Source organism: Dipodomys spectabilis, unplaced genomic scaffold, assembly GCF_019054845.1.
Source record: "Dipodomys spectabilis isolate Male_0828 unplaced genomic scaffold, ASM1905484v1 ptg000365l, whole genome shotgun sequence".
NCBI classification, from domain to species: Eukaryota; Metazoa; Chordata; class Mammalia; order Rodentia; family Heteromyidae; genus Dipodomys; species Dipodomys spectabilis.
The window spans coordinates 15944461-15965013 of NW_024871042.1; the positions used below are offsets into that span (position 1 = coordinate 15944461).

The 20553-nt window shown below is 36.7% G+C and overlaps 1 protein-coding gene across 1 annotated transcript in view; it reads right to left on the bottom strand.

Annotated features, from left to right (window-relative positions):
• The window catches only part of Rbms3 (RNA binding motif single stranded interacting protein 3), a 743920-nt gene that overhangs the window by 101201 nt on the left and 622166 nt on the right, over nucleotides 1-20553 (bottom strand). The window contains exon 8 of the mRNA XM_042666502.1: nucleotides 10293-10339. Coding sequence (XP_042522436.1) covers nucleotides 10293-10339 — 47 coding nt within the window. The remainder of the gene's footprint in view (nucleotides 1-10292; nucleotides 10340-20553) is intronic.

Consider the following 20553-nt stretch of genomic DNA (forward strand, 5'->3'; position numbering starts at 1 on the left):
TCAAGGAGTCATTTGGATGGAAAATGTACTGGAAAGAGTAGACCGTTTTGATCCCCTAATTCTGGTATCCTGAAATAAGCTCTTCTCAGCCCAATCATACACCAGCTAAATTTTCAGAAAACCCTTGGTTAAATTCATATGGGCAAGACCACTGTAACAGCTAATACTTAGAGGTGTATAGCAGAAAAAAATACTGATGGTGAAAAAGTGCAGAAGGTATTTCCCTGTCTTACCTTTCCCTCTGTCTCTTCCTTGTGTCCAAATCATGGTTTTAACAAATCCAAACCACAAAATAGCTAAAAACAAAAGTCTATAAACAAAAATACCTAAATTCATTTTCCTACAGGCATCATGTTAAATCACAGAACATCCAATTAAATGTTTCAGTTGGGGCTGGGCAAGAGGCTCAATGTTAGAGTGCTTGCCTAGTGTGCATGAGACCCTGGGTTCGATTCCTCAGCACCACATAAGCAGAAAAAGCCAGAAGTGGTGCTGTGGATCCAGGGGTAGAGTGCTCGCCTTAAGCTGAAGAGCTGAGGGACAGGACCCAGGCCCAGAGTTCAGACCCCACGACAGACAAAAAAAAAGTTTCTATCAGGGGATTCAGGTTTTTGAGGAGCAGGAAAGAGAAAATTGCTCAAACTTTTGATTGTGGGGTTGAAGTGATTGTAAACAGGAGCCTTTATGTTTTCACTCTGCTGCTGCAAAAAGGCATGATTCCTCAACATGCCATTGCAAAAGACTGGGAATTAATTTAGTTAAGCAAGGTTTTCCTTGAAAATACTCTTTTAAGTGGTACTGCTTTGCCAAGATTCACATACCAGTGGAAGAGTTGTGGAATCTCCTTTTCTGTGCTTGAGTGCTTCTGAATCAGAAGCAATTTTGACAATGGACATTTGACAAAATTTGGAAACATTGTCTGCTGTCACAAGCAGATGGCACTGGCATGTAGTGGTGATGGTCAGGGATGTTGGTTCGTATTATCCACTGTCATAGGCAGATAGAACTGGCATGTAGTGGTTGTGATCAGTGATGTTGGTTAGCATTGCACATAGCACAGCAAAATAAAATTATCTGATCCAAAATGTTGAGAAACTCAGCTGTAATATTATATCTATATCCATCCATCTATCTGTGTATTTTTTTGTGTGTGCCAGTACTGGGGCTTGAAATTAGGGCCTGGGTACTATCTTAGCTTTTGCACTCAAGGCTAGAGGTTCTACTACTTGAGCCATATGTCTACTTCTGGCATTTTGGCAGTCAATTTGACATAAGAGCCCATGTAGTTGTAAAACCTCTGTACGGTATTTTCACAATAAAAAAATTATTTTAAGCTAAAAAAAAAAGAGTCTCATAAACTATCTTGCCTAGGCTGGATCTGAGCCCTAATTTTCAGATCTCAGCTTTCTGAGTAGCTAGGAGCACAGGAGTGGGAATAAAATGCTTGCTATTTTTAAGAATGCAAAGAATCACTTGGTTATCTGGTATTAAATGCAAATGTCCTATTAAGTCTAGAACATGCCACTGTAGGTCACTAGTGGGATAGTATTTTGCCTGAAGACAAGATAGCTTCGGGAATTGGGCAGTCTGTAGCAATATGATGAAATCTTATTTCATTGACAATAAAACAAACATGAATATATCAATAACCCCAGGGTAGAATGTTTTGTACTGTAGAGAAACATACAAAATCCTATTTGCACATTGATATAACCAACTCTGGCTTATGTTTCAAGACCACAGGCAATATTGTTAGTTGGTATCATGAATACTGCCCTCAGGGTAACACAATAGCACAAGATAATATGTTATAGGTCATTTTTATTGTAATACCAACATATCCTTCATATTAGATTCCTTCCCAGTGAAATGAGATAAGGCTTCTGTATCACTTAATATCAAATGCCCTTATAAAACAGCTGGCAAATCAATGTTATAGAAAATATTCCTTTTCATGTTTCCCACAAGAATACATTTTTATTCAAATAAAACTATCTAAGAAGTTTTGATACAGCCCTTCACTCTAAAAAGAGCACAGGAAAGATAAAATTTTGAATATGGAAGGGTCACTTTCTCCCTCCTGTGCTGTATCAGGGAATGATAAAATTTTATATTGCACAAATATTTTACATTTGTCATATATTTATGACAAATTAGAGAGTTTTTCCAGAAAGCTCTGAAAGAAGCATGCAAATTTTAATGTTTATAATTTAGCCTGCAGTCCAAAGTATGCAGGGCCTTTCTCTTCTGTTGTGACTCAGACTCTACATTTGAAGCTTCAACTTCACTCTGAGCTCCAGAGCTTTAGGCAGAACTGATATTAAACTACCTGATCATTTAGGCAGATTCAGGAAGATTCAAAAACATTCAGAACAGACCTGACTTTTCCATTAATAAATATGCAGATCCACCTTGGTCTGGTTATAAAATGTTCTTCCTAATATAACTCTCAAATTAAGTGTGAGTGTCTTTCTTAGTCTCATTTTGCTGTATTAAAGTGGAGAGTCTGTGATTCCAAACATTTAATTCTTTAAATAGTTTGCACTACCAACTAGAACCTAACCACATGTTGGCTATTGCACTCAGTTATTGGAAGATCCTAAAATGTGTCCTTTAGCTAGTATAGGGTTCACTCTTGTTGCTCATTATGAGGCCTCCCCTGTCACTCTTCTGTGGTACAAAGGGATTAATTTTTCTGGTTGGAAAATATAAATACTTAAATAGTGAAAGACAGGTTTCTCTCCCATCTGTATCCCAATATAGCATTTGCTCTTCCCAGAGAATGACCCCCCAGTCTCTTGTATGTTCTCCCACAAATATCTCATACTTACATAAATATCTTAGTGTTCGGGGCTTCTATTGTAATACTGTTTATGCTTTAACATTTATTATAATTTGCATAGATATGCCTACCACACCTAATACAATATATAATTTTTATTTCTCAAATTGCCTCACTAAACTAATTTTAAACAGTACAATAGATAGATTCCTTTAACAAAAAATTGTGAACATAGGAAAGAGCATTAAGTAATACTGAGTGAACTGAAGTGAATTTGAACATCTGTGGCTACAAGCCTGTGATGAGGCCATGTAATGGGACTAGCCTCTTCCTTACAGTATTAAATATTTGTCTTTCAATTAAGTTGTTGCTGAGTTAAGTTTGACTGCCAGACCCTATATAGTAATGTGACAAGGAAGTAGTAGGTTGTATTCTGGACACATAATTTGTTCTTTACTACATTCAGTAAGTTCTCTTTAGCTACTATACTTCTTTGAGCTGCCAATGTTAAACTATAACTTTTAATTACCACTATTTTGAGGCAATACATACAGCTACTTTGGATTCTTGTGTATTTAGAATAATAATAAAACCAAAGATGAATGAAACGTTTTTAGAATGATCTACGTAAAGGAGAATCAGAATATGATTTAATCTTTTTATTTCTTTCCACTTTGTATCAACAACAGTTCAATAGATATCCTGTTGCCCCCAAAATTCTTCTCTGGATGCAAGGTATGAAATACTCATGGGAAGTTTGCTTTGAGGGAGACTAGATACTATGTTTTAAGGAAAGTCAGATTAAGCCGTTCTGTGATGATAGACTGGTTATTGGCTGTGGAGGAGGTGAGTCTCGAATTTAGGAGGGCAGGTTAAAATATTTGTTTTAAAGATGTGATACATATAATTTAGTTGGAAAAAAGATAGGAGTGTCAGTAACTATACGATAAATGTGCTAATTGTCAAGTGACTCCTAGGAACAAAAAATGAATTGCAACAACGTCTACATCTATAGTCACAATTACAGTGAATCCTATCTTGTTCTTATGATCCTTATAAGCTGTTCTAAAAGATAATACTATTTCATAATAAAGGTTTTCAGCATAAATTTCAGGTCAGCATTTCCAAATCATACTGAGGGTGTTGCAGGTACAACTGTCAGCCTGAAATCACCTTACATAATATGCCTTCCTTACATTCACAGTGTAAGTAACTCTGTGACCCTTGAAATGGTTGAACAGTTGGCATGAGTCTCAGAAGCAGCAAGAGAAATGCACACAGTGTGTCCATTGTCACACACATACAATAAATGACAGAGTAGGAGGTAGGCTAAGGCCAGCCAGTTCTTAATCACTGAGTACATTGATTCTCTTATGACCAGTTCTCTAAATAGCTAGGCCTGGCACGCTGTGATGGTGTTACTGAAATAAGTATTTTTAAAAAGAGTGTGGAGAGAAAGGGAATGAGTGAGTGTCACCATGTCTGAACTCCAGCAGAGAGAATTCCATGTGTAACAGGGCATGAAATACAGCAGGCTGTTCTAAGAATGGGTCCAGAACAAAATTGTGGTGTTCATTTGGAGCTAATCAGGAGAGTTAGAATTCTGTCTTATAGTTAGAAAAAGATTCATAGTACTTTATGATTCCTATGGCTATATTTACTTTAAAATGATTTATTATTATTGTTATTGTTATTATTTTGCTGGTCTTGGAGCAACAACTCTGGGCCTGGGCACTGACCCTGAGATTTTGTACTCAAGGCTAGTGCTCTACCACTTCAGGCACAGCTCCACTTCCAGCTGTTTTTTTTTTTTTTTTTTTTGTATGTTAGTGGAGATAAAAGTCTCACAGATTTTCCTGCCCACTACCTTCAAACCACAATCCTCAGATTTCTAGTCTCCTGGGTAGCTAGGACTATAGATGTGAGCCATCAGCTCCCTGCTAAAATTATTGTTTTAAAAAAGCAACAACAACAGTTTGGAGGAAAGTAATATTAGAGGCAGGCAAATGACAGGTAGAGAATAGTGATTGAATTATATCAATTAGTAGCTGGGAGGAAGAGGGGCTCAAGATATGTTTCAGATTCAGGATGTATAATTTATTTTTGTTCTAACAGCTGGTACTCTACTTGAGCCATGTTTCCAGTTCTAGCTTTTTGGTGGGTTAATTGGAGATAAAAGTCTCAAAATTTGTCTACCCAGAATGGCTTTTGAATTATGATCCTAAGATCTGAACATCCTGAATAGTTAAGGTGGCCTGAGTCACCATTGTCTCTCTAGAAAGAACAAGTTTTTTGTGTAACAGTACTGGAGCTTGAAATCAGGACCTGGGCTTAGTCACCAAACTTTTTTTGTGCTGAAGGCTAGCACTCTGCCATTTGAGTCACAGCTCCATGTCCAATATTTTTGGTGTTTAATTGGTAAGAAGAATCTTAGGGACTTTGTGGCTCAGGCTGGCTTCAAACCTTGATCCTCAGAGCACAGCCTCCTGTGGATCTAAGATTACAGGCATGAGCCACCAGTGTCCACCTAAAATGATAATAAGTATTTTGATAGCATATAATGTAAGTGGAGAAAAAAATTCTGGGAATTAGAGTTTTTAACCTAAGTTGCTTTAGAGTAAAATTTTTAATGAAAACTAATTGGAAATTTTATTTATTTATTTTTACTTATTTGTGTGGTCTGTACTTCAATTGTGCTAATACATGTTTCCTTTAGCTTGGGAAATATCAAAACACTAGTAATATCTATTAAGTATTTGGAAATAAACGGCCAGAGACTACAGCTAGCTATGATCAAGTCTTTTCTGTTTCACTGTTGAGTCTTTTGTTTCTAAAATAAAAGGAGCCGATGAGATGAATAGAGAGAAGCAGTGATTAGAAAATATTAAACTTTAGAAAAATATCTAAGGCAGGTAGAAGAGTAGGAATCAGGAGAGGAGACAAGAACTGTAGGGAACAAGAAGAAACAGACAAGAATGGAATTATAGGATTCAAGAGAGAAAAAAGTTGAAAAACAAGGTAAATACTGACTAATTCATTCACTGGTATGCATCCCAGGAGAGATGAATAAAAAAATTCCACAAGAAAATTTGAGTTGTTGAACAAAAATGCATAAATTTTGTAGTGAAAAGCTCTATCAATGAGATTTAAAACCACAGTACAAAGCATTATCAGTATAGAAGTTCAAACAGAGACACAATATCTGGGATTCAAGATAAAATGAAACAAATGTTATATTCAGATAAATTCAGAAAAAAATAGCTGAATGCAATGGCTTACACATATAATTCCAGCCTCATGAGATTCAGAAATAGGAGGATTGTGGTTTGAAGACAGCCTATGCAACAAAGGTTAGTGAGGGCCTTTCTCAAGGGAAAAGCTAGGCACAGTGTTCCTGTAATCCTATGTGGGCAAAGAAGGTCTGAGGCCAGTCCCAGCCAAGGACATGAAACCCTTTTTTACAACTACTTAAAGATAATTTTTGTGAAGTAAAATAAAAACCATGAGATTCTATCACAAAATAACTAAAGCAAAGATGCTGAGACCATGGATGAAGTAGTAGAACACCTGACTAGCAAGGATAGGGCCCTGATTTCAAACCCGACTATCACTTTACAGAAAGAAAAAACAAAAAACATTTGAACTTGGTATGGTAGTTCAGGCCTGCAATCACAGAGGTCAGGAGGCGGAGGCAGGAAAATTGTGAGTTCAAAGCCAGTGTGGGATGCACAGTGATTTCTAGGCAAGTCCTGGCTAAATGGTAAGAGCTTGTACCATTTAATAAAAAAGAAAAAGAAAATAAGCAAAGCCGTGACTATAACCTTCAATAACTCTCAGAAATAATCAAGAAACCCATGGATTAGCATTTGCAGAGATGCAAATGAAAGGCATAAAAAGTGTATTCAATGAAATTATAACAGAAAACTTTCCAATTAACTGAGAAAGATTTGGATACCCAAGGACAGGAGGCAGTTAGAACACCAAGTGAACATAGGCAGACAAGACCCTCTCTAGGTCTCATTACAGTTAAAATATCAAGATAATAGGAAAGAAAGGATATTGACCTGTAAGAGAAAATATAAACTAACTTACAAAGGCAACATCAGACTTATTTCAAGCACTAATAATCAATAAATGACAATAAAGATTGCTGAATCTAGCAAAATTATCATCCAAAATTGATGGAGAAATAAAGACCATCCAAAACAAGCACGAGTCAGATCAATTTATGACCACTAAGCTAGCATTACAGGAGATAGTTAAAGAAATACTATACACAGATGAGGAAGAAAGTCATAAAAATGGGAGCTCACAAAAAAATTAATATCTAGAGAAGAATAGATGAACTCATGAGAATTAGAAAGAATCTATTGTGTTCAACTCAACTACTTTTTATGATAAATAGAAGTGAAAGGAAAGACAAGACAGTACTGAAATCAACCTGTAAATACAAACAAATCACCGAAAACAGAAATTAAGTAAAAACCGGAAATACAAATGGTTTTAATTCTCTAATCAAAAGCCATGGACTGGCTGATTGGATTAAAAGAATGGTACAAACCTTTGTTGTCTGGAAGAAACAAACCTCATAGGCAAAGACACACACTGATGAAAACTGAAAGTGTAGAAAATGAGGTATCAAGGAACTAGAAGACAAAAACAACTAAGAGTAGTTATAGTCCTATCTGAACAAGTAGTCCACAAGCCAAAATTAATCACTCATTAGATACTGGTAAAGGAAACAATCAATCAAGAAGACATCACTGTAAATATATGTGCACTAAGTTTTGATGTACTTAATTTTATAAAATAAACACAACTGGACACAAAAGGAGAGATTCTAATACAAAAATAGTAACTTCAGTATGTGGCAATCATCTTTATATAGATCATCTAGACCAAAATCTTAAAAAGAAAACCGCAAATATACTTCAAATTAAATTCTACCATAGATCAAATGATGAAGTAGACATTGAAAGATTATCCAATCCAACAACTATGGAATACACATTCTTCTCAATAGCCTAAAGAACTCTCTCCAAAACAGATCACATTTTAGGACAGAAAATAAGCTTTAATAAATACAAAGCATAGGTAGAAGTAAGCAGGAGAAAATGAGGGATGGGGCTAATAATGTTTAAAACAAAGGTAATCACTACTTTACTTATGTAACTGTAACCACCCTGCTCATCACCTTTTCAATAGAAATAAAATAAATAAAATAAAAAAAGTAGAAAAAGAAAAAAAAACACCTAAATACAAAGCAAAGAAATAATCTCCTATTTATATTATCAAATCATAATGTAATAAAAATTAGAAATAGCAAGAAAAACTACAGAAAATAAACACACACGTGGAGATTAAACAACATAGTTTTGAATGATAAATGGAAGATTAGAGAAATACAGGGGGAAACATTTAAATTCCTAAGATTAAATGAAAATGGAACCATAACTTAACAGATCTTTGGGTCACAGTAAAAGCAATACTGAGAGTAAAGTTTAACAATGAGTGGCTAAATTTAAAAATATCAAAAAATCTCAAATAAGTAACCTAATGATATACTTCCATTTCTTAGAGAAACAAAAACAAGCCACACAAACTTAGTAGGCAAAATGATATAACAAAGATCAGGACAGAGCCCAAATGGTGGTGTTTGTCTGTCATCTCAGCTAGATGGAAGCCTATAGCTAAGAGGATTATGTTTGGAGGCCAGTCTGGGAAAAAAAATATAAGAACTTCCCTGAAAAGTAAAACAAAGTCTGGATATATGTCTTAAGTGCTACAGCACCTATCTAGAAAAGTTAAAGTCCTGAGTTCATAAAAACCAAGTGTTGCAAAAAAAATAAACAAACAAACAATAAATGAATAGGAGGTAAGGGGATCAGAACATAAATTAATGAAGTAGAGACTGAAAAAAATACAGACTCAATGAACAAAACATTGATTCTTTAAATATATAAACAAGACTAACAAAGCTTTACACAAAAGACCTCTTAAGTTAATAAAATTAGGAAAAGGAAGCAATCAGATTATCCCTATTTACAAATGAAACTACTTCCCAACATTTCACCAGAAAACTTCTAGCTCAGTTATTTACTTCCAGTTAAGTAATAGAATAAAAACTCAGAATACAAAAGCCATAAAATTAAGTAGCTTTTGTATGTGTACAAACTGATCATTCTAAGAAAAAAGTCAAGAAAATGATTCCATTTACTACAGCCTAAAAAATCAGAAAAAAACTAAAGAACAAATTGATGACACTAAAAGAGGAAAAAAAAAACAGAATAGAGGAAGACAACTTTTTAACACATTGTGCTGCGAAATCTAGATATCCATATGTAGAAAACTCAGAATAAATCTATCTGTCATCCTGTACAAGAATTAATGCGAAGTGGATGCAATACCTAAACTAAAAACCTGACACTTTGGAACTGTTATGTAAAAACAGGGAAAACACCTGAACATACAGGCATAGACAATGCTCTTCTAAATAAGACTTTAATAGCTCAGAAAATAAGAGCAAGGACTGATGAACAAATTGCATCAAATTAAAATGCTTCTGCACAGCAAAGGAACCAGTTACCAGACTGAAATGATAGTCTACAGAATGGGAGCTATAAAGTTAATACAAATTTTAAAAAAAGTAATACAAAATTTGATATCTTTCCAGTCACATTGGCAATCATCCAAAAAACCACAACAAATGCTGGAGGGAAATGAATCCTCATGCACTGTTGGTTGAAGTGTAAATTAGTGTAAAACATATGGGAATCAGTCTGGGTTTTCCTCTAAAAAATAAAAATCAAGCTACATATGTATGTATATATATATCAAGATTATATATATATATATGTGTGTATATATAAAATGTTATAAATATTCAAAAGGCCCTAGGTAGAACAAAGGTTCCCCACACAATGCTTGTTTGTCAAATAAGAATTAATTATTTAAATGCCTCCCATTCTACACATTTTCATTAAGGTCACTACTCAAAAAGAAAAATAAATAAAAGAAACTTAACTCTGTTACTCTTAATATTGAGGAAGCCTACATTATGACTGATTCTTTAATGAGAATGAGAGACAATTCCACTGAGCAAACTATCTTAAAAGACTGAAAATCAGAGACAACAACAATCCAGTGACTATGTGTTTACAATTACAAGACAAAAGGAGCAGGACAGAAGAGGAAGTAGTCATAATTCACAGAACTTTAGAGAGGCCAAACGCTCTCCCTCACATCTAAGGTGTTCTGACTCACTGCAGCAGGACGAGGGTCATGGGAGTGAGAAAGAGGAGAGAACAGAAAAGTGCATCCCTAGGTAGGGAACTGTGAAAATGGAGCTCAGAACCACAAAAGAGGAGACCATTACAATGGTAAGAATTATTTGATGTGTGGCTTAAGGATACTACACAAAAACAAAACATATTTGAATGTTTTCTTTTGATCCTGATTCAAAGTTGTAACATTTCTTAGGAATGAAAATGGAGAGTATTAATCTACTCACCCATTCTGTATGGCAGCTGTAGGGTCGTAGGTCAGAGCCATGCCAGCCTGTATAAGGAAAAGGGGACGGAAGGAAAATAAAAGAGATTTCAACATTTTTATTGTGATACTCAAAACATTCTCCTCAAGGACTTTTATCCATAATTTAACTTTATTTTCTCCTCTGTATTTCTCCACCCTTACTGTCGAAATTAGAGTTTTATCTTTCTTATTCAAAACCAAAACTGTGAGTTCCTCTAATTTCTCCATATAGACAAAGAAACAAAGCACTTTCATGGTTTTCAAATGTACTTCATCAACTATCCAATGTCTAATTTTGTATCCTTATCATTTCTTAGTATTGTCATGAATAGCTGTTTTATATTGCATGTCATAACAAAGGTAATCTTGCAGTCATAATAAAATACAAGCTACTTAAAATACAATCAACTTTCTAGAAGAAGCAGTTAAGTAGTCTTTATTTTAAAACAGACTCATGACTTCCAGTATGCAAGAAGTAAGCCCCAATGCTTTTTTCTTAGGGATAGAATGGGAGGTCATTTGCATAAGATGGAATGTCTAGCTAGTGAGGAAGTCATTTCCTCCAGCTTCTAAGAAGACCACTTTGGCAATCTACACTTCTATAATGAGTAGTATTTTGAGAAGAGAGTATAATCTTCATGTTGGCTAGCTCACTGCCTACTTGACTCTTTCCTATATACCATCACATATGATCCTTAAAACAGCCCTATATGAAATAGGCAGGAGAAATTCTTTAAGATGAAAACACTGAAGCTTACAAAGGTCAAGTGACTTGTTCAAGTTCAGATATTTGAAGATCCTTGTCTTTGATGTGAGATCCTCTGCAACCTAGCATTTGGATGGAGTCTGAGTATCACCTATACCAGTGTGGAGGAACCTTCCCTGTAGACCTGACTGACCTTATTTTACTGGGTCTATCAACATGGTTAGCATTTTGAGAATAAGAACAAATGTAGAATGGAATGTCCAGGTTAATTTTAGAATAGATTTTCATTTTTCTCATTTGATACTTAATGGGAAATATATCACATCAATTTCCCAGGTTTGATAATGGATTTTATCATGTATGATGTAACCATTGGGTTTTGTTTTAGTTTTTCAATTTCCTGTGAATTTGTAATTACTTAAAAATGAAAACCTCACCTGGGTACCAATTATCCGAGCTACTGAGGAAGCTGAGACTTGAGGATCAAAGTTTGAAGTCAGCCCAGGCACATAAACCCAAGAGATGCTCAGAAGTGGAGGGGTGGCTTCTGTAGTAAAGTGCTAGCCTTAGGCAAAAAAGCCAAGTGAGTGTACAAGGCCCTGAGTTCAAGCCCCACTACTAGCACTAAATAAAACAAAACAAACAAACAAAACCCTCAGAAAACAGAAGTGGATGAGCCTCTGAATATAAGAAATAGGATTTTCTAAGTGGTACACCTCTGCCTCAGAACTGAAAGGATGCTGACCCCAGTGCCAAGTCTGATTGCTCCAAAAACCTGGATCCTACCGAGGGCCAAGGGATGGTAGGGGAAAAACAGAGGAGGAGGCAACAATACTGGATAAGAAATGTACTCATTATCTTGCTCTTGTAACTGCAACCCCTTTGTACAGTATTTTCACAATAAAAAATTTAGAAAAAGACAAATAATACTAATCCAAGATCCTACATTAGAGGCATACACTATACTGCAAAAACTAGGTTTTACATCCAACTGAGATATGGTTAGTGTATAACACAGTAGATTGGTGTCATCTTCCTCTCAATTTTGTTAAACTCCAGGAAGTCAACCCCACATTTATTTACTTCCCTGTACACTAGTCCTTCTCAAAGCATAAATTGTCTTAAACATTTGCTTCTCATACCACATTTAATTGTTCTAAAAATTTTAAGTAAGGATTTTCCCCCTCACACTTTTCCTCAATGTATCATAGATTCTACTTAGTTGGTCAGTTCTACCTAAGAATATAGTGACTTATTCATAAACTCTTATTTTGGTTATAAATGCATTTTAGTTAGAAAACCTAAATAGGTCCTCCTTCTATCATTCAAAGATGAAAGAGCAAGGAGCATATGGGAGGATTGTAGGACTTCAAGTCAACCTCCTGGTTCTGTCTTTCCAGTAGTGTGACCTTGGGCAAACTATGTAACTTATTTGTGTCTCTATTTCCTCAATTTGAGAATGCTGTGAAATTTAAATGAGATTATGTTTACAAGGAAAACAGTACAGTGCCTCATAGACAATTACTACAATCTAAAGCGCTGTGTGTTTGGTATAAATGAGGGGCAGAGGAGAGGCCTGGAGGAGGAGCGTCTATTGAGACAAGCTGGAATGAGTAATTTGGCTGTACATCCAGATGAAGTGTGAAGGCCTTCTCAGGCAAAAAGCACAGAGTGAAAGTTTGTGAATAAAAATTGCAGGGTGAGTGACCCACTTGCCTTAGAAGATGTGAGGGAGAGGAGGAAATAAAACTTGGAGGTAAGAAGAAAAGAATTTGGCTACCCAGTTTGTTGTTATGGCCACCAGAATAATCTGAGCAGAGAAATGACATAATTACAGAAAGATTGGGATACGGGAGACAGAATGAACCCTTGAAAGATGCAGGGTAAATCGTGAGCAAGGGGAAAATGGAGGAGATATCTGGGAACAGGGAGGTGAACTGAAAAAGGTCATGGGTTAATACAAGTTTTACCTACTTTAGAACTTTGCCCAAGAGTAGTCCTGCCTTTCAATACTTTAGGCAAGACAAATAAGAGAGAATATTAGGTCATAGGAATGAAGAACACTGGGTAATGAAACCCAAACAAGGCAAGAGTTAAACAAAGGTTTTATTTATTGATAAAACTGTGGGCTGAGTATCATAGCACAGTAACTCCACTTGACTGCACCTGGTGTTCACTTCCAGTAAAACAGATTGCTGACTTAAAATTCTGACACGGTTTTAATGCAAATCTTGCATTCAATTTCCTTTTGTCCCTTCCCACAAAGATGAAAAAAGAAATTGATTTTGCCGCTCTGTCTAGCCACCTTTATATGAAGCCAGAAGCATGAAATCATCATTATGTAATCACTAGATATTATGGCATGTTTACAAACTCGAGTCACACAAAAACTAAATGATCTTGGAAAAAAATGAAAATGTCACTCCACATATGTAGGAAAGTGATGTTTAATTCTGTCACTTGCTTTCAAAAAGAGCTTATTATATCTACAATTATTTTCCATTTTTCAATTCACATTATAGGCATGAATATTTTATTTATGAAAACTGGGACATTTTTTTCAACTAATTTTTAGCTCCACATTACAGGCACATGTTTCTACAATTTCTAGATTCATCAAAATTTGTAAGATATACATATTTCAGAAAAAAACAAATTGTACTCCAGTATCATTTTTGTTGTGGTTGGTTTCTTAGAGACAGGACTTCACTATATAGCCCAAGCTGGCCTCAAACTTAGGATCCTCCTGCCTCAGCCTTTCAATTGCTTGGATTACAGGCATCTACCACCATACCTGAGTACTAGAGTGTCTCACTTTTATTGAATGTGTAGGAGTCATTGAGACAGATCAGTGTGACTTGGGAACTAAGTTTTTGATAGTAATAGCTGTAACGATTCTTACAAATAGAAATTCTGCTTAAAGTGGATACTCTTTCAGAAAAATCCTTGAGACTGAAATCCTTGATCTAATCTGAGGGATTAGAGTGAAAGAGCAGCTAATAATGGAAAGTGTTTTTTATAACCTTTGAAACTATTTGCATACTCAATGTTCAGGCATAAAAATGTTTTAGGCCTAAAATTTTATTCAAGTAGATATAGGCTGAAAGTCCTGAAAAATGTTCATTGTAGGGGGTTGCTGAAATGAGACCACCGCGAGTTCAGGCAGATAAGAGTTTATTTGGGAGAGCCAAACTTCCAGGCCCCACCGTAGAGTAGGGTGTTGTATGAACTGAAGGCAAAGAAAGATTATATAGGGAAGGGGCGAGAGGAAGTGTGGCCGCAGCAGATGCGGAAGTGACCTCAGAGTATGGGGGCAGGGCTTTTGCTAACTCACAGTCAGTTAGTTAATTGAAAGTGAAGTGATTGACAGTCGCAATGATTACCAGTTTCAGTCAGGTACTTTTGTTCACGAAATGGGGGTAAAGAGGGAAGGGGGCTGTTTTTCTGTCAGACCTAATGGCAATGATGTTACATTTCTCCTTTTCCTAAGGATTCATGGTGCATTATAACTAGATGCATTCCAAATACTTACAAGCATTTTTAAGCTTCCACGATCAGTAAATTAGTAATTAGTACGTTCTGGATTAACATTAAAAGGCAAAGAAGAGAAAGTAATTTAGATTCCTGAACATTACTTTTAAAGAATTTTATTTTGTACAGCTGATTTAGCTAGTTATGATTAAATATTCAAGTAAATGAATGTCTTGAAGCTGAGCACCACTGAGTCACTCTTGTAATTTTAGCTACTCAGGAGGCTGAGATCTGAGGGTTGAGTTCAAAACAGCCTAAAAATACAAATCCATGAGACTCTTATTCCAATTAATGAGCAAAATGATTAAGTGAATTGTAAAGCACTAACCTTCAGCCAAAAAAGCTAAGAATAGCATTCAGGCCCAGAGTTTAAGCCCCAGTACCAGCACCTTGCCAGATCCTCCCCCTCTCTACTCCCCCCACCCCCCACACACACATACACAGGAAAAGAAAGAATACTGCTTCAAAGATGATGATATAGCCGTGCACCAGTGGCTCATGCCTGTAATCTCAATTATTCAGGAGGCTAAGATCTAAGGATCATGGTTCAAAGCCAGCCCGGGAAGCAAAATCTGTGAGATTCTTATCTCCAATAAACTACCAGAAAACCAGAAGTGGCACTGTAGCTTAAGTGGTAGAGGACTAGCCTTGAGCTGAAGAGCTGAGTGACAGTGCCCAGGCCCAGAGTTCAAGCCCCATGACCACCACCAACAAAAAAAAAAGATAATTTATATAAAGGAGCTTGAAAATTGCAATGTTATAAACATTTATGGATAAAATTAACATTGCTTGCATTTATTTATCAGTATTTCTGGTTAGAAAACACGACGTTTATTGAACAAATCATGATATAAAGTTTTAGGCAGAATGTTTCAAGGAGTAAAAATTTTTTAATTAAAAAAATTGCTGGTAGCTCATGCCTGTAGTCCTACCTACTCCGGTGGTAGGATCACTGTGGTTCAAATGCAGGCCAGGCAGGAAAGTCTATAAAGACACTTATCTCCAAATTATCACCAAAATGCCAAAAGTAGAGCTGTGACTCAAGTGGTAGAGCACTAGCTTTAAGCAAAAAGCTCAGGGACAGTGCCCCCTCTCCACAATTGCTAACCAAAAATAAAATTGAAATTAACTTCAATAGTATATAATGACTCCCTTTTATAATGTAGAAATTCTTAGTTGAAATTTTTAATTGCATTAATTTTAAGTTGATTATATTTGTATTTAATTGTTACTATAAAGGTGATGCACAGAGGGGTTACAATTACATGAGTGAGGTAATGAGTACATTTCCTTTCATACAGCGTCTTCCCTTTCCTCCCTCTCTCCTAGTCTCTCCACCCTGTCTCTACCCACAACTTGTATAGCTCACTTTCATCAGTGTCCAGTGAGCTCCACGGCTGTATTTTCACCCTTTTCCCTCGAGTTAATTTTTAATTGAAATAAGCACACTGTATAATTTTGTTTTACTATATAAATATGTGGTAAAAGAAGAGACGTAATGAAGACATAAAAATCGTGGAGACATAAAAATCATGGAGATCTAAGTTTCCGAGGTATGTTTGAAAATGTCAGGTAAAATTTAGTATTCTGAGGTTGAGAGACTGAAGAAAAGGTGGGATGAACTGGGATTGCTCCAATCAGAAGGTTCATAGTCTAAACAGAGAAGATGTCATGAATAAAGATTGACAATTCTGGATATGTAATGCAGTAGTTTCACTGGCAGAAGCCAACGGTGGTGGGGGGGGGGGGGGGAATGCCATACCAGATGAGTATCCATGATTCCACATTTGATTATTCAAAATATTCAGATACCAATAAAAATCAGCAATAATCAGAAAATTACTACACAGCCAAAACTAAGTCCAGATTTTGGCCCCCAAAGGGCTCTTCACCTTCTTTCTGTTAGTAAAGCTATTAGGAAACTATATTGGAAAAAATTATGCTCAGAGCAAAGCTGAGAGCTGGAAGAGAAGAGCAAATAACTTACAACCTCTGTGAGAAACAAGTGGTGGAAATTTTCTGGGAAACAGTTACATAATCAGAGAACTGCCAAATAAGAGATACTCTCTTTCTCTCTCTCTCTCTCTCTCTCTCTCTCTCTCTCTCTCTCTCTCTCTCTCTCTCTCTCTCTCTCTCTCTCTCTTTCTCTCTGTCATTTCTTTTCTCTTCTCTCTCTCTCGCACACACAAACACACATCATATATTTATGACTTAAGGGAAATTTTTAATTTATACTAAGGTTGTACTTAAAAATGGAACTAGAGTGTATTTTTATGATTCTTTAGTAGTATAATTTCATTTGAACAGCTTTAGCTAAATTGAACTGAACTCCTGAAGATATGTTTTGGCCAGAAACAATGATGATGTTTGAGATTACTAACAGATATTCCTAATGAGGCTGGGAAGTCACTGTAGCTGAACCAAATCATGGTCACAGACAGAGGAGGAATTACTTAGCTGAATACCTGGAAACACTTCTCAAAACTCTTCTCAGAACTCCAGCTGAGTCCCAGTGGCTCATGCCTATAATCCTGGTGATTCAGGAGGCTGAGAACAGAGAACTGCAGTTTGAAGCCAGCTTAGACAGAAAAATCTATTGACTCTGAACATTTGAGACTCTTTCTTCCAATTAATCACCAGAAAGCTAGAAGTGAAGCTGTGGGTCAAGTGGTAGAATGCTAGCCTTGAGTGAAAAAAACTAAATGATAACTCCTCGATCCTGAATTCAACCCCCAATATAGGCACAATTCTGGCTCAACATTGGACCAGAATCAGGATGAAGAAAGACTTAACTATTACCTTGATATTTTCTAGAGGGATTGTAGGAATCAGCAAAGATGATGCTGGAGGTTCTTTACTTTAAAAGTTGTAAAAACAGACAAACAGAAAAGAGCAACTTGTGTTGGAGAAAATCATATGAAGTCATAAGGTTGTTTATATATCATATATTTAGGCACAATATCATTACCATATTTCTCCTTTTCAGTTTTTGCTAAGCATTTCTGCCAGACAGAGAATTTTTCTCTTTGAGAGTAATAAAGAAAGACAGGTCTACACCAATTAAACTAAAACTGATGGTGAGAAAGTCTATGATTACCTAGAAAAAGCTTGGTTAAAGAGAAGCAGAAGGAAAGGTAGAATATCACAGGGAATTTAGCTTTAAGTCTGGGGAAAAGAAAATTTTGAATGTGAGTTTGTTGAATAAATTCATGGCTTACAACAATAAATGGGATAAAAAGAATGTTATTTTGTATACAAGCATCTTCTTCGGTTGTAGACTGAATGACTTGTATAGATTCCAAGACATATTTTTCCCTCATTTTATTGTCAGTGAAATTGAGCTTTACATAATTGATGGGATTTTCATAGTATGTCAGTTTTCTTTTCTTTGACAGTAACATATTTCAAAGTAACATATTTCATCTTTACTAAAAGGTGTCATGTAGCTAGAAAGGTAGCAAATATACCATGAAGTTCTGATGTGACACGATTATAGTTGCATGGGATGGAAAATAGGGAATACTGAGGTTGTTACTCTGGCACTCCTGTGGAATGGTACAGAAAAAAAGTGTCTAGTTAATTGATTTATATTCTTCCAGGTCTGATGGACTTTTTGAGATTTACCTGGATAGGGATGATTCTACATCTTCCATGAGGTTGGGGCTGCCAGGACAAGGCCAATCACTCCAGAAACATCTGTTGTGTAATGCTGTATTTTGTTACCATGGTCCTTGAAGATCACATTGATCAAGGAGCTAGGGGACATGGACATTTATCTGCAGCCTTCAATCTTACAATTGCTTCTTATGGTCGTCCCAGCCTTAAGCCCCTTCGAACCTTCATATTACTTTTATTTGATTTTAATATTTTACTTGATTCAATGACCAATATGCCACATTTGTCACTTGAACAATTTTTAAGTGAAATTGAGATGCTTGACATTATCATTATAGTTGTACTGTAATTGTGCATTCTTATTCTGCATTGCATTTTCCACCTCTTTTGTGTATGGTTTTCCATGACAGGATACCTCCATTTGTTCTATTAATGTCATTTCTTTCTTTCCAAAAATTGTCAGGTTTAATAACCTTTTCTTCTTTTTTTTTTCAGGTTGTACTTGCTTTTCTTTCACCACAATTTACTAACATTGTAGGTTGTTAAAATACAAGCAAGAAAATTCAATGTTGCTGGTACAGAATATTAAAAATGCATGAATGCACCAACATAAAATGTTAACTATTTCTTAATTGGAAGACATACTATCATTTTTCCTTAAAAATTAAACAATTATGAAAATGCCTCCATAAATCAGCATAAGGATATATCAGAAAATAATATGAGTATGTTATGGAAGTAATTTTTAAAATAACGTCACTAATATAATGTGCTAATAAAAAAAAAAAAAAAACGATGCCATCACTCCCCATCTTACTTTGTGAAGAATTTACTCTTTGTAATAAACATCATATAGGCCCCTTTCCTGGCAACCAATGGACTCTTAGATGTCCTTATTTTGGGGTTACGTCCCAGCAAGCAGTCTTTGTTCTGATTTGCCTACAGTTACCCCTTCCCATCCCCCATTATAACAAGGCCCAAGATAATGCCACTTAGCTTCCATGTCCCAAAGTACATGCAAGAGGACAAGGAGCCCATTTCTCTAGGTGGTAGCTTCTAGGTCTCTGAATATTATTAATTATCTGAAACTCATTATTTGCATAAGTCTTGGAAAAGAAAGGGAGGCAGGGCAAACTCTTGGTGATGCTGATATGGGGAAGCAGAGGCACCGTCTGCTGTGTAGTGGGTTCTCCAGGGCCCAAGCACCCCATCCTCTTTGTGGACAGGGTTCGCATTGTCTTTTAGTTTCACTTTCCTAAAACCTTGCTGCTCCTCCATAACTTCCATCTCCATGGGGCTAGAAAGGTCTGAGGTGTCCTCAGTAGCAACATCTTGTCCTGGCACCCAGTGCCCTCACCTGCAAGGCAAAAACAGCAGCTCCTTCTTCTCCCTCTGCTCCTGGGATCGCTGGCTGACAAGCTCATCTTTAATCTGATACAGCTCACCCAGGACTCCATCTCTTCTTTACAAATCTCCTTCTTGATGGCTGTCATGTGCTCTGACAGCTGGCTGCATCCATGTTGGAAGTCATCCACTTGATTCTGATACTCCACCTTGTCAGGGAGGTCACCAATGAAGAAGAGTTTCAGCTTCTTCTTGCACACCTATGAGTATCCTGCTTCCTCTTTGCAAATGGGCCATAGATCTAGCACTTGGAGAAGAGGGCCTGGTGCTCCAGCTTTCTCTGGCACTGGGCTGCTAGACTCCTTAGGCACCCACAACAGGCCTGCTGCTCCTGAAGCTGCTGTCTGAGCTTCACCTTCTTTGATTCAGAAATGTGTAGCACTTCATGGTAAAAAATCCCACATGGTTTGTGGGGTTTTTCCTTACTCCCTTGGGGACAGTCACATCAGGGGAAGTTGCTTCCTCACCTCTTTCTTCTTTGCTCATCTTCTTTGCTTTCTTCTTTGAGGCATTGTCTGGTCCCCCAACTTGCTCTGCACCTCTTGCTTTAGCTGCTCCAGCAGCTGGGTCTGCTTCACCAGGTGCTGCTGCAGCGCCTCCTTCTTTGAGGTCAGCTGCTCAATGGAGGCCATGTGTCATTCACAAGTGGCTCTAAGTGCTTGCAGCAGGTCAGCGACTGGTCACACTGCAGATTCTTGCCACTTGGCTCTTTAACTCAGCCCTCTCTTTCCATTCTCCTAACTTCTCATCTAGCTGGTCCAGCTTCTCCTGTGGATGTTTTTTTCACCTGCTGCTCTGAGTACAGGAAGCTGGCAAACTCCCCCTCACCACTCAGCCTGTGGAGCGCCATCTTGAAGCCAGGCCAACTGATCTTTCAGCTCTTGATTGTATATGAGTGTGCATCTCATGGTCACATGTTCCTTTCTCATTGTTTCTAGGATCTTGTGCCAATCTTTGACATGCTGATTCCATTCATCAGCCTTCT